At 48.9% G+C, this 13,825-nt stretch overlaps 2 protein-coding genes across 6 annotated transcripts in view; one reads left to right on the forward strand and one right to left on the reverse strand.

The window, feature by feature from the left end:
- Positions 1–3,724, reverse strand: part of KREMEN1 (kringle containing transmembrane protein 1) — a 67,696-nt gene extending 63,972 nt beyond the window's left edge. Inside the window, exon 1 of one of the 2 annotated variants that reach the window (XM_074321735.2) lies at positions 3,500–3,724. In XM_074321735.2, the coding sequence (XP_074177836.2) occupies positions 3,500–3,596 (97 nt within the window). In that variant the 5' untranslated portion in view covers positions 3,597–3,724. The remainder of the gene's footprint in view (positions 1–3,499) is intronic. The other variant, XM_019743130.3, reaches the window with a different exon arrangement.
- On the forward strand, positions 345–13,290 carry C9H22orf31 (chromosome 9 C22orf31 homolog). 4 transcript variants are annotated; one of them, XM_019743124.3, is made up of 4 exons: positions 4,408–4,961; positions 5,370–5,490; positions 11,407–11,853; positions 12,783–13,290. In XM_019743124.3, the coding sequence occupies exons 2-4, from the start codon at positions 5,449–5,451 to the stop codon at positions 13,218–13,220; spliced, it is 927 nt and encodes a 308-aa protein (XP_019598683.3). In that variant the 5' UTR covers positions 4,408–4,961; positions 5,370–5,448; the 3' UTR covers positions 13,221–13,290. The 4 variants fall into 4 exon arrangements, with proteins under 4 accessions (XP_074177837.2, XP_019598683.3, XP_088657085.1 ...); XM_074321736.2 differs by lacking the exons at positions 4,408–4,961; positions 5,370–5,490 and adding an exon at positions 345–2,681; XM_088800959.1 differs by having other exon boundaries at positions 4,408–11,249.
- Positions 13,291–13,825: the final 535 nt, after the last annotated feature.

Below are 13,825 nucleotides of genomic sequence, written 5' to 3' on the forward strand. Positions count from 1 at the left end.
TCAGAGTTGAGTAATTGCAACAGAGAGACGGTACGTGGTCCGCAAAGCCCAAATTATTTAGTCTGGCACTTTACAAAAAATAATTGCCAACAGCTGACCTAGAGCCTCAGATGGCATTATAGACTCAAAACTTCTAAACTAAAGTTAGTATATTGTCCATCACCAAAAATCCCTAATCTGTATCATGAAGCTATTTAGAGCAATATATTTTATCTTCATTATTTATTGCTGTTGATCCAAGTATGCTAAATCGTGAGTGTATCAATATCATAGTAAGTACACCAACTTGCTGTTTATTACTAATAAGCCTAAATGGAACTTCTTTTTGCATTAAGAGGTTTCATTATAAAAGGTTTCATTGCATATCTCAAACATTTAAATAGCTTTGTCTAGGGTCCAAACCAAATTTTCACAAAAAGACCAGAGTTCTTTAATACCAGGTCAGTTTTGACAGTTTTGTGTTTCGTAACATACTCAAAGCATAAAAGTAACAGGTATGCATGTTGGTCCACTTCACTCTTCTCAGCCCCTATGTTGCATACAGGTCATTCTATTCACAATAATGAAGTCCCCAGGAAGGAGAGGACTCTGTACAGTGTGAAGCTCTGTTAACTGGACTCATAGGTTTTATGGCAAGACATACTACCGGCTAATGGGATCAATTCTAGATGAGGAGTCAGAGGAGCAGGAGCATTAACTATAAGAGGCTGTTTATAGCAAATGGAACCTGAGTTGAGAAGCTCTGTTGATGCACACCTGTGGTGAAATGCCCAAGCAGGTAGTTTGCTTTTGGCAGAAATCTCAAATAGCTGAAGTCCGGCCCAGGCTTCTCTGCTCTTCCTACTGCTCTGCTCTCCTCTGTAAGGTCAGTAAAATCCAGATGGGAGCCCACTTCAAAGAGCCCCTCAGCCCCATGGCCCTGGCTGCCTTCCTCCTTGAAAAGGGACTCTAGATTCCATCATTAACCTCTATCTTCCTCCTTATCAGTTGGGAAGGAAGGGAGAGAATCTGAAAGGAAGAATTGAGAAGAGAAGGGAGATCATTTGGGGTTGGCTACACACTGTAATTAGAAGTAGCATTGATGGGGAATGAGCTAACTGTTTTTATAAAGTCAGCATTCAAAAATGCAAACCACCAGCAATTTAAATATCACAAAATTGTACAGAATATAAGTATTGAAATAATTTTTTCCATCCACAAAATTCTAGAGAAAATTACAGTATCAAAAAATATAAAATGGCAGCTTTGGCATATCCTCAGAATAAAACGTGTTTTTTATTGGAAAGGATTTAAAAAAAAACTAGTGGCTAGGCTCTGGACAGGATGTGACGCTCAAGACCATGTGGTATCACCTTAAAACTGCTGAAACTGAAAAGGAAAAGTCACAAAAGTACTGATGTATCAGAATAGTAGAAAAAAGAGCTGGTGAGGTTCAATGAATTGGGAACTTGGGCCACTTACCATCAATCATTTCACAGTGGTTATTTGTCCCTAGCTCAGACGCTCAAATAAAAGCACACCAAGGTTTGAGGTTCAAACTACGTAAGAGCTGCTGCATTTGACCCTTCCTAGCAAAGCAAAGGTGCCCGAGGAAAGGATGCCACCTTCTAACAAGTGTAAGCACAGAGTTGGCTCACTGAACACTTTTCAGAGCTGTTTCTCTGTCCTTTCCAGAAGAGGAACCAGTTTATTTCCACCAGTACCTCTCTCTCTCAGTAGAGGACATTAAATCCTGACCACACAGATGGCAAACTGGTGCTCAGGGGTTACTAGGTTACAGTTATGTTGACGTATCCTGGCTCTCAGAAATTCCCTCCTTCATTCCTCACATACGGCAAACAGTAGAAGTGATCAGCCTTCTATAGAAGTTTTTGTAGAAGTCCTCTAGAAGGCTGCCGATCCCTCAGAAACCACTTCCTGAGCCTAAGGTTTACAGCACTTGTAGACCCCCCTTCTACTGATCTAAAGCCAAGCTTTGCCGTTTACAGGGATTAATCAGACTGGAAGCTCAGAGCATTCCCAGGGCAAATGAGGTGTCTAGCACTTAGTGAACTGTGAAGCACTATAAAAAGTATTATTAAAATATGTTTATTGACTGTCTTCTATATGTGGGTGTGTTACCTGCAGTATATAATTTAATTTTCACAACACTCTGCAAGGGAACTATCATTTTCCCTCCTTTATAAAATGAGGAAAGGGAGGCTCAGAAAGCTGAAGGCATGGCCCAAAGTTACACTGTAAGAGACAACACCGAGTCCTATCGTTTTCACTGAGCCAAGCTGTTAAGTAAACAAAGCAACTCTTGAGTTTTCCTTCAGCAGCAAAATCCTGTCTTTCCAACATCATAGTTTGCAACGTTGGGTGGAGAAGCCAGAGGCCAGTCTTCCTACTTGGGCAAACCAGGAATAAACTGTTCCCGTCTGTTTCACTGATGCCCCATTCTCAATACCCAAACAACCTGCAGAGAAATGTAACTGGACTAGCCAACGCCCTTCTGCCTGCTCTTCCACTTGGAAAGAGTTCTGCTTCAAGGAAGGGAAGCTAAGCAAAGTAGCAGCTTCCATCCAGGTCCAGGGCCGCCCCTCGATAAGACCTGGCCTTGACCTTGTCCTGGGGAGCGGGTGACCTTGTTCAAAGTGTGGGGCTACCAGCGAAACGGGGCTTTGCACTGCACCTTCAGGGTAAGCACCCTAAGCTCTGTAGTGGATAAGTTCCCTATCATCCCTTCTTTTCCTCCTCCCTCCAAGCCGGGGTGGCACCCGAGTCACGGGGAAGTTCAAAGCGTCCCCGGGGGGGTAGGGAGGGGCTTCCCGGCTGGGTACTGCGGGTGCTCTCAGGACTCGGATCTGCCTCTGGCTCGGCGAAGAAGTCAACCCGACTCCTCGCGAGGAAGAAACTATAGTGTCGGGCCAGCGAGCGCATCCGCGACCCGGGCAGAGGGACTGGGCACCCTCTCCGGAGCGGGGAGGCGCTGGGGTCCACCGGTGTAGGTGGCGGGGGCGCAGGGCCGTAGTGTGAGGCATGCAGAGGGGATCCCGGCCCCAGGGGCGGGGGAGTCGCTGCGGGGCTTGGGGAGGGGTGCAGCGTCTGGAGGAGGGGTGGGACAGCGTCCCGGCTGGAGATGCGCCGCTGAGAAACCGAGGGACCGGACCCCAGGAGGTACCGGGGCCGAGGGGCGTCCCGGCCCGGGGAAGGCGCTGAAGAGCTTGGCGAAAGGGTCTCGGGAGGGACTACGGCCGAGAGGGCGTCCCGGCCTAGGGGGCGTCGCCGGAGGACTCCCAGGTCCTCAGGCGGATGGGCACCAACCGGGCTCTGGGGCGTCGCTGAGGAGCCTGGGGCGAGTCCCCGGTCCTGAGGTGGGATACCGCCCCCGCCCGAGGGGCGTCGCTGAGGGGCTTGGACGAGGAGCCCCGGAAGGTAGCGGCGAGGGGATCGGGCCCCCAGGCGGGCCCCTCGGGCTGATTCCGCGTAGGGCCGGCGTCGGGGGTCGCTCACTCACCGGGTCCGGGGCCGAGGCCAGGGCTGGGCGCGGGCCGGGCCGCCAGCGTGAGCGCGGCGGCGGAGAGCAGGGCGAGGCGGGCGGCGGGCGGCGCCATGGGCCGTCAGTGCGGGGCCCCGGGGCGCGGCCCGGGGGAGAGGGGGCAGCGCGGGGAGCCGGGGGCGGCCATGGGAGCGGGACGCGGGGCTTGAGCGTGGCCCCGCCCCGGCCGCCCGGCCGCCCCGCCCCGGCCCGCCCTCCCCAGCGCCGCCACCTCCCCGGCCGCTCCGGGCCCTCCTGGTTCCTCCGCGAGGCCGGAGGGGCGGAGCCGACTGCGCACGCCCCCTTCACCCCGCCCTCGCGCCGTGCCTGCCACTCACGAGCCAGACCCCGCCCACATCTCCTCCTCACCTGGGCCAGTCCCCGCGGAGCATTTTATTGGTCTGATCTAGGAGCCCCGCCAGCAGGTGAAGGGTGGGGTCCGGTTCCGCGCCTCTGAGTCCCCACGCGGAGGTTTGGCCTGGCTGGAGCGGGCGGGGAGCCCAGTGACCCCTGCTCCACCCTCACTCGGGCCGTAACCCACACACCGGCTCAACCGCAGCGGTAATAATCAGAGCAGCAGTTTACAAACCGCTTTTCCCTGCTAGGCTCATTGTTGTGTTTTAAAAAAGGGTGCTCTGGAGTCAGCCTGTACGGGTTCATATCCCACTCGGTCACCTATAAGATCTTGGGCAAGTTTTAAGGAAAAATCGCTCTGTTCAATTTGCTCATCTGTTGAATGGGGGCGTTGATAGCAACTACTTCCAAAGTGGTAGTACTAAATGACGAGATGCATGGAAACTTTTACACACGCACAGTAGGAGCTTAGAAAACGAAGTGCTTTTTCACCATCCCAATTCTTGCAGCCACAGAGGCAGCATACTGCGCCCGGTTCCGAATCCAATCGCATATCCTTCGTCAGCTGGGGCAAGTTTCATCGTCTGTCTGAGCCTCAGCCATCTGCAAAAGAGGAATCATAAAAGGCTTTCACAAGATTAGGTGACACAGAAGCAAGTAAAGCGCCCAACACAGAGCAATCCAGAAATGGATGGGGCAAGGATGCTTTTTTTACAGACTTGGATACCGGGGCGCAGAGAGCGCAAGCTTCCTTAAACTCTCGGCCCTCACGTAGCAGGCCCTTTGCCCTCCCACCCCTCGGATCTTCCCCGGCTGCACTCGGGGTCTGCGGTGGGCCTCCCTCCTCCTTCGCGTTCCCCCAGGCAGAGAAGATTTTCCTTCAGCTCCCGCCTAAAGCGCTGTGGTGACGCCCCGCGAGGCAGGTCTGGGCGGCGCGCCGGGTGCTTTCAAGTCCCTGGTCCCGGGCTTGCAAGTGCGGGCCTGCGCCCGGCGCGGCTGCAGGAGCATCTGCCCTCGTGTGCCGACTCGCGGATCCCAGAGCAGGGCTGGGGCGGTCCCGGCCCGCGGGCTCTCCGGCCCCCCTTAGGTACCTCGGTCCCTGCGCCCCCTTGCCACCCCGGAGCCGCCCCATCGCCCACTCCCAGGGTCCGCCTCTCCCCACCTCACCCCCCATGCTGTTCCCAAGGCTGGGCCCCAAAGCCACACCTTCTTCCCACGAGGCCTCTCAATCTTCGTCCCTTTCCACCCACGCGACCCAGAACTGAGGCAAGAAGAATCTTGTTCAGTCATTGTTTTCACTGTGTCATTCCCGAGTTCAAGAATCCTCTAGGATCCTTACTGGAGCAGGAGGACACCCCCCCCACCACCAAGGGACACCCAGTCCCTGGGGACACACCCTCCATATCCCACCTGCTGTCTCCCATTCTTGCTCACCTTCTCTCCTCCACCATTTTGGGCCCTTCCCTGCTTCCAAAATCTCCTCCTCCTCCGTCAGGACCTGGGAACTCTTCACCTCTAACTTGTGCCTGTGCAGGCACAGACAGGAGCACCTACAAGGAGAATGAAATCAGAAGATGCAGGTGAAACCAGCAGCACAGAGTAAGCACTCAATAAAGGTGAACCTTCCTCCATTCAACAAATGTTTTGGGAGGGGAAAGGGAAGGAAACTAGATTTTGGGTGGTGAGCACGCAATAGCGTATCCAGTTACTGAAATATAATATTGTACACCTGAAATGTATGTCATTAGCCAATGTTACCTCAATAAATTTAATAATTAAAAAAAAAAAAAAACACCTACTGAGAAACATACCAAGAGCAGCAGCAAGACAAGCTTACATTCTCATAGTGGGGAGGAGCCAGTCAACCCACATGAAAATAATGTCAATTTCAGAGAGCTAAAAGTACTACAGAGATAAGAAATGATGTTGTTGACAGACAGTGATCTGTGGACCGTTTTAAATGGAGAGCTGACGAAAGGTTTGAGCAAAACAGGACATAGCTCTACAGTTGACAAGTTTCTTTCGCATCTCATCCCAGTTTCAGAGGAAGACATAGGAAGGGGCAGGCAGGAGATGTAAAATAAGGTTTATTTGGCTAAGTCTGGGGATTCTTGCCTCATGATAGTAGCTTCAGCCTGTGCTGCCCCCCTGCAGGATGGGAACCAGCCTTCTGCCTTCATTTGGCTCTCCTGGCCTTGTGTACAACCAGAGTGGGCTATGTAATTCTCAGGGCCCAGTCAGAAATGAAAATGTGGGGATCTCCTGTTCAAAATGATTAAGAATTTCAAGATAGTGATCACAGAGCATTAAACCAAGTGTGGGGCTGTTCTAAGCCCAGGGACCTGTGTCCATACACAGGTTGCATGCCTAGGAAGCTGGCTTGTCCAACAGAACTCAGAAATAGCGGGCAAGCTCCTGCCCCCACTGGCTGCTATGAGAAACATCCCTCATGCCTTCCCCAGGCCTCCCTCCCCTCTTTTCCAGCTTAGAACTCAGCACAGGTGATGGAAACAGTGCACAGAGGCTAAAAATATAGCCTAGCCAGTCTAGGTCAGGGCACTTAATGGCTCAAGGTCTTTTGCTCAGTTATGTGGTCCTGGCCCTGGTGAGGAGCAGCCTGAGATATTCATTTCAATGCTTCGCATGCCTCAGTCAGTTAGCAGCTTTGTTTCATGGAAAGAGTGAGGACACTGACTATAGCCCCTGGGTCTTCAGGAAGATGGTGTCTATCTGTTTGCCTGCTTGCGCTCTGCAGTTGGGTCCTCCGATTCCTCTGAGGGCAGCAGGATTTGCCAAAAAGATGGGAGATCTCAGCTGGTGGAGTTTGGGTGATCCTGGTATATTGAAACTCTAGCTGGGGCGATTTCTGCTCACAGCGCAGTGATATTGTGGAGCAAGCACTGGATGAGGAGCCTGGTTATCATAACAACCATGGCAAACACTGACTGAGGACTTTGCCAAACCCAGGCAGGGTGCAGTGCTTGCCTCTCAGTCGACCCAATGAAGGAGTCACCCTTACCACCCCTCATACAGAGAGGTTAAATGGCTCACCCAAAGTTCACATCGTGGATGGAGCTGGGCTTCAAACCCAGGCAGTGGGACTCTAGGACTACTCTCCCAATCACCGAGATCAATTGTCTTGTCCTTATGGGCTTCTGGTGACAAAATGCTTACTGAGTGGTCCAGGGCCAGGATTAGGGTGCAGTGAGTGAGGCATTCATCTCAGGTACGAAATTTAATAGGGCCCCAAACTCTCAGTAATCAAAGAAAGAAATATTATTTAACAGGTTTAAAAATATATGAAATACATTTAATAAGTAGTGTTTTAATGCAATCTATTAAAAAATCTAAATGAATGCCCAAAAATTCAAGATGAACAAAATATCAGCATTCTAAATAAAAACAGGATTGAGGTTCCTGATTTTCCTTTAGCCTCAGGCTCGGCTCTGCACAGTCCTTTTATTGATCCTATCTCCCAGGTTTCTGGGCCAGGCAACTGCGCGGTGATGAAAAATTCAAGAGAAATAGTAGTTTGCTTGTTCTGATGGGGGTGAAGGGAGAGAGAATTTGGTTTGAACATAATGAGTTAGAGGTGTTTGTGGGACATCCAGGTGGCCCTATCTGAGAGCTTAGAGTCAGGTGAGAAGGGTGGGCAGGGCACCCTTATTTTACATATTTGGCCCATGATAGGTGCGTATCCAACACATGTGGTCTAAATCACTGGTCCTCAGAGTTTGCCTCATGGTTCAGGAATCTTCAAATTCTCTCATCCAAAGTTTTTCTCTTCTTTCCTAAACATTCTACATCATGGACCTCAGATATGTTCCCCTAAGGGTGTGGAAGTTAGGTGTTAAAAGAAAAACATTTTCAACTAAATTCTACTAGAATTTGGGAGTGGAATATGAAGGGAAAAGACAAGAATTAATATAAATTGGCTCAATTGCCTCTTTATTGACTGAGCCTCCGGAAGGAGAAGAGGAGCTAAGAGAAATTAAAGAGAAGAAAGTTTGTAGTAAAGGAAAAAAGAAATAAGAAACATTATAGGAGCTAAAAATACAGTGAGGAGAGCTTGGCTAAGCATCAAAGAAGGGCAGATGTGTTTCCAAATAGAAGTGGTGGTTTAGATATGTCAGAAAGCACAGCTCCAAATGATGGGTGGAAAATAAAAGTTATTTAGACTGAGCTCAGCAGAATAAAAAAGGTTCATTGGAAAATCAAACTGAGGAACAGGCCTTTGAGCAACAGAGGAGCCCTACTTCCTTAATCCCAAGTTCATGAATCAAGTGCTAATACCAACAATGGAAACTCTTATCATGGTTTCAGGACCTGAACCAAAGAGAGTCTTTCCGTCCTGACTTTGTAATTCTGAACAACCTTTGATGGAACAATCTCTATTAAAGACTAGTCACTTTCCTTAGCATATCCTCAGGGACCTGCTTTTCTTTCCATCTAACCAAGCATGGAATGTTCTGGACAACTCCCACACCCAGCTGGAAATGTACCTCCCGTAAATGCATTGATTTTGTTAAGGTGAAGAATCTGATAAATGTTTAGTGAAGATGGATTATGGGCAAAGAAATGTTGAGATGCACATGTCCGATCAGAAACATTCTCCACTTCAAGAGGCTCGTGAGTTGGCCTCATTAACCAGATGAATGCACAGAAAGGACCCGAGACAAAGTTCATATCAAATGTTGGGTGATGTCACTCAGACCATGGGCAACAGGAACATAAGGTCAGATGGGCAAATGGGCCATAATATTAATAATGTTAATAAGAACATTATTTATTGAGTGCTTATTATGTGCCAGGAGCCATGCCAAACGCTCCACATATATTTTCCCGTTTCATCCTCGCACTGATCTAGCATAGGCACTACTACTATCCCCATCTCACAGATGAGGAAAGTAAGGTTCAGAGATGTGAATTCACTTGCCCATTGAGAGATGGATCTGAGACGTCAATGCAGGCAGACTAACTCATGAGTCCAGAGGAAGTCTTGTGACAAGGATAAGACAAGCATGGTATGTGGATGGGCCGACCAGATGAGAAGCAAAGCATCACGGTGATAGCTTGGTGAGAGCAGAGCAAGGGCAAAGGTGCTATAGACTTTGGTTGAGTCCAGCCTTTGTTGGTTACTAGCTTTTGGGGCATGGTTCTTGAGAAATTTGTGCCTCAGTTTCTTCATCTGTAAAGTAGGGATGGCAACAGGACCCAAATTCATAAAACTGGTGGTATCATTTTAGCAGAGGATGCTTGTAAAGTGCCTAGAGCAGTGCCAGACCTAAAGTAAGCATTGAATAAATACAGATTTTACTGACATAGGAGAAAGAACACAGGCCAAATTATGCTGGGTTAGTTCCAAGGATTGTGAGGGTTTTCTGTTGGGGTGCAGTCAATTGAAATGAGTTATATTGAAAGGAGAGAAGGCAGAATTTGATGGAATTGAAGAGTATATATCAGCCACCATGTGAACAGCTCTGTGCTAGAAGAAGATTTAGAGTGTTCCTTGGAAGCCATAGCAGCGTCATGTGGTCACTGAATAAAAGGCCTAGGAAAGTAAATACAACAGATGAGTGTTTGGAAAGAGGAGGTGTGGGAAGGCCAACCTCAAGATGTGGAAGGAGAAAGGATAAACAGAAGAGCTACTCCCAGAATGCCTTTCTTACCCAACTTTTCCCTTCTGTACCTGCCATGCCGAGTAAAGGCAGACAGTAGCCCTAGAGCCTGGTGCCACCTCTCTGGGATCCACTGGCTTTGGAAGGATGCTTGCCTGCCCAGTCTCCAGACATTCGCAAACCCTTCCCAAAGACAAACCCTTTCCAATGCCCTGCTCTAAAACTGACCCACCTCTCGGGAGGTGAGGCCAGGGCTCGCCGCTGAATGGACCCCATTGTCCTCCCAAATGTCTGTGGGTCCAGATGCCATCGGCCTGGAGGTGGTTCCACCACGGCCTGTGGTGCGGTCTGCCTGCAGACTTTGATTCACTCCAGGGACAACACTCGAAAAATCAAAACAGGCAACACATGCGATTCCAGGAACGCCTGCCAGACTCATACTCTGTTTTTCCATCATTTCGCTCTCCTCCCCCTTGGGAGGGAGCCTCCTTTGGCATTTTGTGTATGAAAAATCAAAACCACCAACAGGACAAGCACCTGATAAAGAGCTAGGCAATGCCCAAGAGTTCCCAGGAAGAGGCGTCTTTGTTCTCGTTTCAAGCTCTTGACACTGCTAACAGCTCTAATTACTGCATTTGCCATGGGATGTAAACTAAAACCACATTCCAGAAACCATGTAGTCTCCTGGGGAGAGACACGCAGGGAGAGGTGCCCAGGGCTGCAGGAACGTGTTCTTTCATTTCTGGTCCCTAACCTTGGCAGCTATTCTGAGAACTTAACAGTACCTTCTTTATGTCCATGAAGAAGGGCACTTTTGCACATGTAAGGATGCATCTCACTACCTGTATCCACAAAACTGGTCTGCATATTTGACAACGTGGAACGCAAAGCATGCTTCTTAAGAATGTTAAAATCTTCAGAATTCACTCAAGCCACTTTGGGGGAAATGAGGACTTCAGAAGTTCCTGGAAGCACAACAAAATAGAACTTCTTCCAACATAATTTCACTATAAAATCCGATGATGTAACACCCACCCACACCCACATCACAAACCAAAGTGACATCACAAATACTAGAAATAATGGCTGAAAACTGCCTGCATGTAAGCCACAATCTAAAACTGCAATTTGCCCATACGTGACTGAGGCAGAGCAAGACAGGTGGCTAGGAATATTAAAACAAAACAAAATAAAACAAAAACAAGAGAAAAAAGGAAAAGAAAATACATATGTCTTCCCCCTACTAAGCTAGCTAAAATAAAATTTAAGGCAACTGAAATATGGTAAGGTGATTTTATTTTTTATCGCTGACATTTCTTAGAAAGCCAGGTCTCTTTAAATATGTGATGTTAATCTATCCAGATTGTTCCCTTGTTCTTGGCTGGTCCCAAGAAATGGAGGCTAGCATCATTTACAATTGTGCTATTGTCTTTATGGACCTCAGAGTATATTTCCCTGTATAGAAGCTTTTCTTGGCTCATGGCAACCTCGTTAGAAAATGTTATCAGGGTGTGGCAGGACTTTACCTGCTGTCATTTCTGTGTGGCAGCACGGATGAGAAGTGACTGCAGCTCCTATAGGAATCTTGAGTGATCCTGTCTCCCATCCCTTTCTTGCCACAGGTTCCCTTAGCTTCCCGACAGACACGCATTATTTTTGATTTCTTGTAAAGCACCTTGATCCCCCACTTCTGGCCCAAGCATGTTATGTTCTCTGAGAGCCTGAATATGATCGTGACCTTGGTACCAAAGTCTTTGGTGAGCAGGGGAGAGGATGTGTAGAAAGATTTCTAAGATGGACGTGGAAGGAATGGTCTCTAAAAAGATGTTAAGACTTCGCCTCCAAAGTAGACCTTCTGGGCTCTGCTTGAGAACTGGTCTTTTTTATTCCTTTGTTCTCTGCTTATCCTTCCAGCATCCAATCTATCTAAGACGAGACCCTGGCATGCCCACCTATGGACTCCGACAGTCTATCTTACTGAACACCAGGCTTCAGGACTGCTATGTGGACTCGCCAACTCTCACCAACATCTGGATGGCCAGAATGCGTGCAAAGCAGGACATCATCGCCCCGGCACGCAGGATCACCTCTTCTTGGGAAGTTGTAAAGAACCCGTTCATTGCCAGTTCATTCTCCTTGGTTAAGCTGGTGCTCAGGCGACAACTGAGGAAGTGCTGCCCCGTACCATGCCGATTTGGAGAAGCAAAACCCTCGAAGAGATTCAAGCCCAAGGAGGAGTCAGCAATGAACGCTCCCTGGCGGGGCAGGATAAGAAACTCCAACAGTTCCAAGAGCAAGCGGCCTGCGGGGCAGCGACCGGGCTCACCCAGGCCCAGGAGACCTGCAGGAGGAATTAATGAGGTAGATGGTGGCTGGTCAGGGAGAAAATATGATGAGGGGACAGGGAAAGGTCAGCTAGGGAATACCAATGCTTCAGAGATTTAAATGAAGGATAGTCTAGTTAAAGACAGGATTGCGGGTGGTGGAGGATGGGGGCAGGGGACGGCAGCATGACACAGTGGAGAGAGCAGCAGATCTGGGGGCATGTTACTTATACCCTGCCTAGTTCTACAGGAGGATGAAGTGGCTTTCCTAAACAGAGACGAAAGGAACTTGACATGAAGGGAAAATAAGGGAGGGAAAGGCCAGGATATGGGTGGAGTGTGTGGGCACGCACACTGGAACACAAGGTGAGCCAGACCTAGCTATGAACCTCCACAGGGCGAACTTGGCATCTAGAGGCCTGATCTGAGTTCAGCTCCATCACTCATGGTGGCCAGCGGAGCTCAGAATGCTCCCTGGAGATAAGCTGTTGGGTTCAAATCCCAGCTTTGACTATAATTAAGGACAATGGTGGGCTTAGCCTCTTTCTGACTTGGTTTTTGTCACCTATAAAGTAGGGGATAACAGCCCTTCCCTCATAGGGTTTCGTGAGGATTAAATGAGTTAATACATGCAAAGGGCTTTTGAACAGAGCCTGGCACAGAAAAAAGGGCTTAGGATCCTGCGTGGCATTCATAGATGACAACTGTGGTTATTAACTTTCCAGTTGTGTGGCCTTGGGCAAACCAATTCCAATTTCCTTTCCTTTAAAGCTGTCTCCTGCTGACCTTACAGGGATATGGGGAACGCATGCAGTGGTATACATGAAGGAATTCAGTAAACTAGAACACGCTAGACAAATGTTGGTTGTGGCTGTAACCAAGACTCTGGGACACAAATCCCAGATAATTATTCTGAGCTCCCTTCTCAAGTTTTAGCTTTGACTTCTCTGCTTTCTTCCTGGCTAGAGTAAAGAAAGTTCAAAGGAGAAAAAAGTAACAGTCCGCCAAGATCTTGAGAACAGATATGCTGAACATGTGGCAGCCACCCAAGTGCTACCCCGGGACATTGGGACAGCAGCCTGGAAGGGCCGGGTGTTGCTTCCTGAAGCCAGAAAGAGACGGCAGTTGTCGGACACCCTAACCATCCACGGCCTCCCCACAGAGGGTTACCGGGCGCTGTACCACTCTGTAGTCGAGCCCATGCTGTGGAATCCTTCAGGGACCCCCAAGAGGTACAGCTTGGAACTGGGCAAGGCCATCAAACAAAAGCTCTGGGAGGCTCTGTGCATCCGGGCTGCCAGCCCCAAAGGTGCTGAGAAGGACCCGTTGCTGGGCAGGAGGCAGTCAGAGGTCCACGAGGAGCCTGTGCCCAAGAAATGGCCCAAGTTAAAGAGGGAGAAATAGAAACAGGAACTCACCGGATTAGGATATTCTCTGCTAGATGTCTAAAAAATAAACACTACTTTGCACCTTCCATGTCATCTCAGATTGCTTTACAAATGAGTAATTTCTCTCTCCGGGAAACAAGACAGATGGGTATAAGATTCCTTGGAGATGGAGGGCACCTCTCCACTCGCATTAGCAGGTAATTTCAAGGGCGAGATGCTTGGGGTTTTTTTTCCCTACAAGCCCCTTTCCCCTGGGGTTTGAGCGTCTCTCTGTCTTACAGGTAGGCAAAGGCCTGGCAGATGAAGCCGATAGTTTATATCCAGCCTACGTTCTCAATTTTTAAAAAGTGTACTGCTAAGATCCACGACCATTTCCTTCACACACTCCACACAGGCCTGAGCTGAAAAGCTACTATCACCTCAAGGACATAACCCCACATACTCTGTATCGGATGCTCTCCCATGACACCATCTAAAGCCCCAATAACCTGAACTCTATGTTAACCAGAAAGGAAATGGTACGGAGGCTCCCACGAGCAAGTTGAAGTTAAAGGTTCTGCTTCTTGGAGACCTCTCCTCTGTGGAATGTGTAGACCTTTACCAAACAGCAATGACAACATG

The sequence above is a fragment of the Rhinolophus sinicus genome, chromosome 9 (assembly GCF_057876585.1).
Source record: "Rhinolophus sinicus isolate RSI-liver-muscle chromosome 9, RSI-T2T, whole genome shotgun sequence".
In the NCBI taxonomy this organism is placed as follows: domain Eukaryota; kingdom Metazoa; phylum Chordata; class Mammalia; order Chiroptera; family Rhinolophidae; genus Rhinolophus; species Rhinolophus sinicus.

Coding starts and splice junctions, on each gene's coding strand:
- C9H22orf31 (XM_088800959.1), top strand. CDS start 11,199: ATGTTCTCTGAGAGCCTGAATATGATCGTGACCTTGGTACCAAAGTCT. Junction 11,250..11,406: donor CCTTGGTACCAAAGTCTTTG/GTGAGCAGGGGA, acceptor TTATCCTTCCAG/CATCCAATCTATCTAAGACG. Junction 11,854..12,782: donor CTGCAGGAGGAATTAATGAG/GTAGATGGTGGC, acceptor CTTCCTGGCTAG/AGTAAAGAAAGTTCAAAGGA.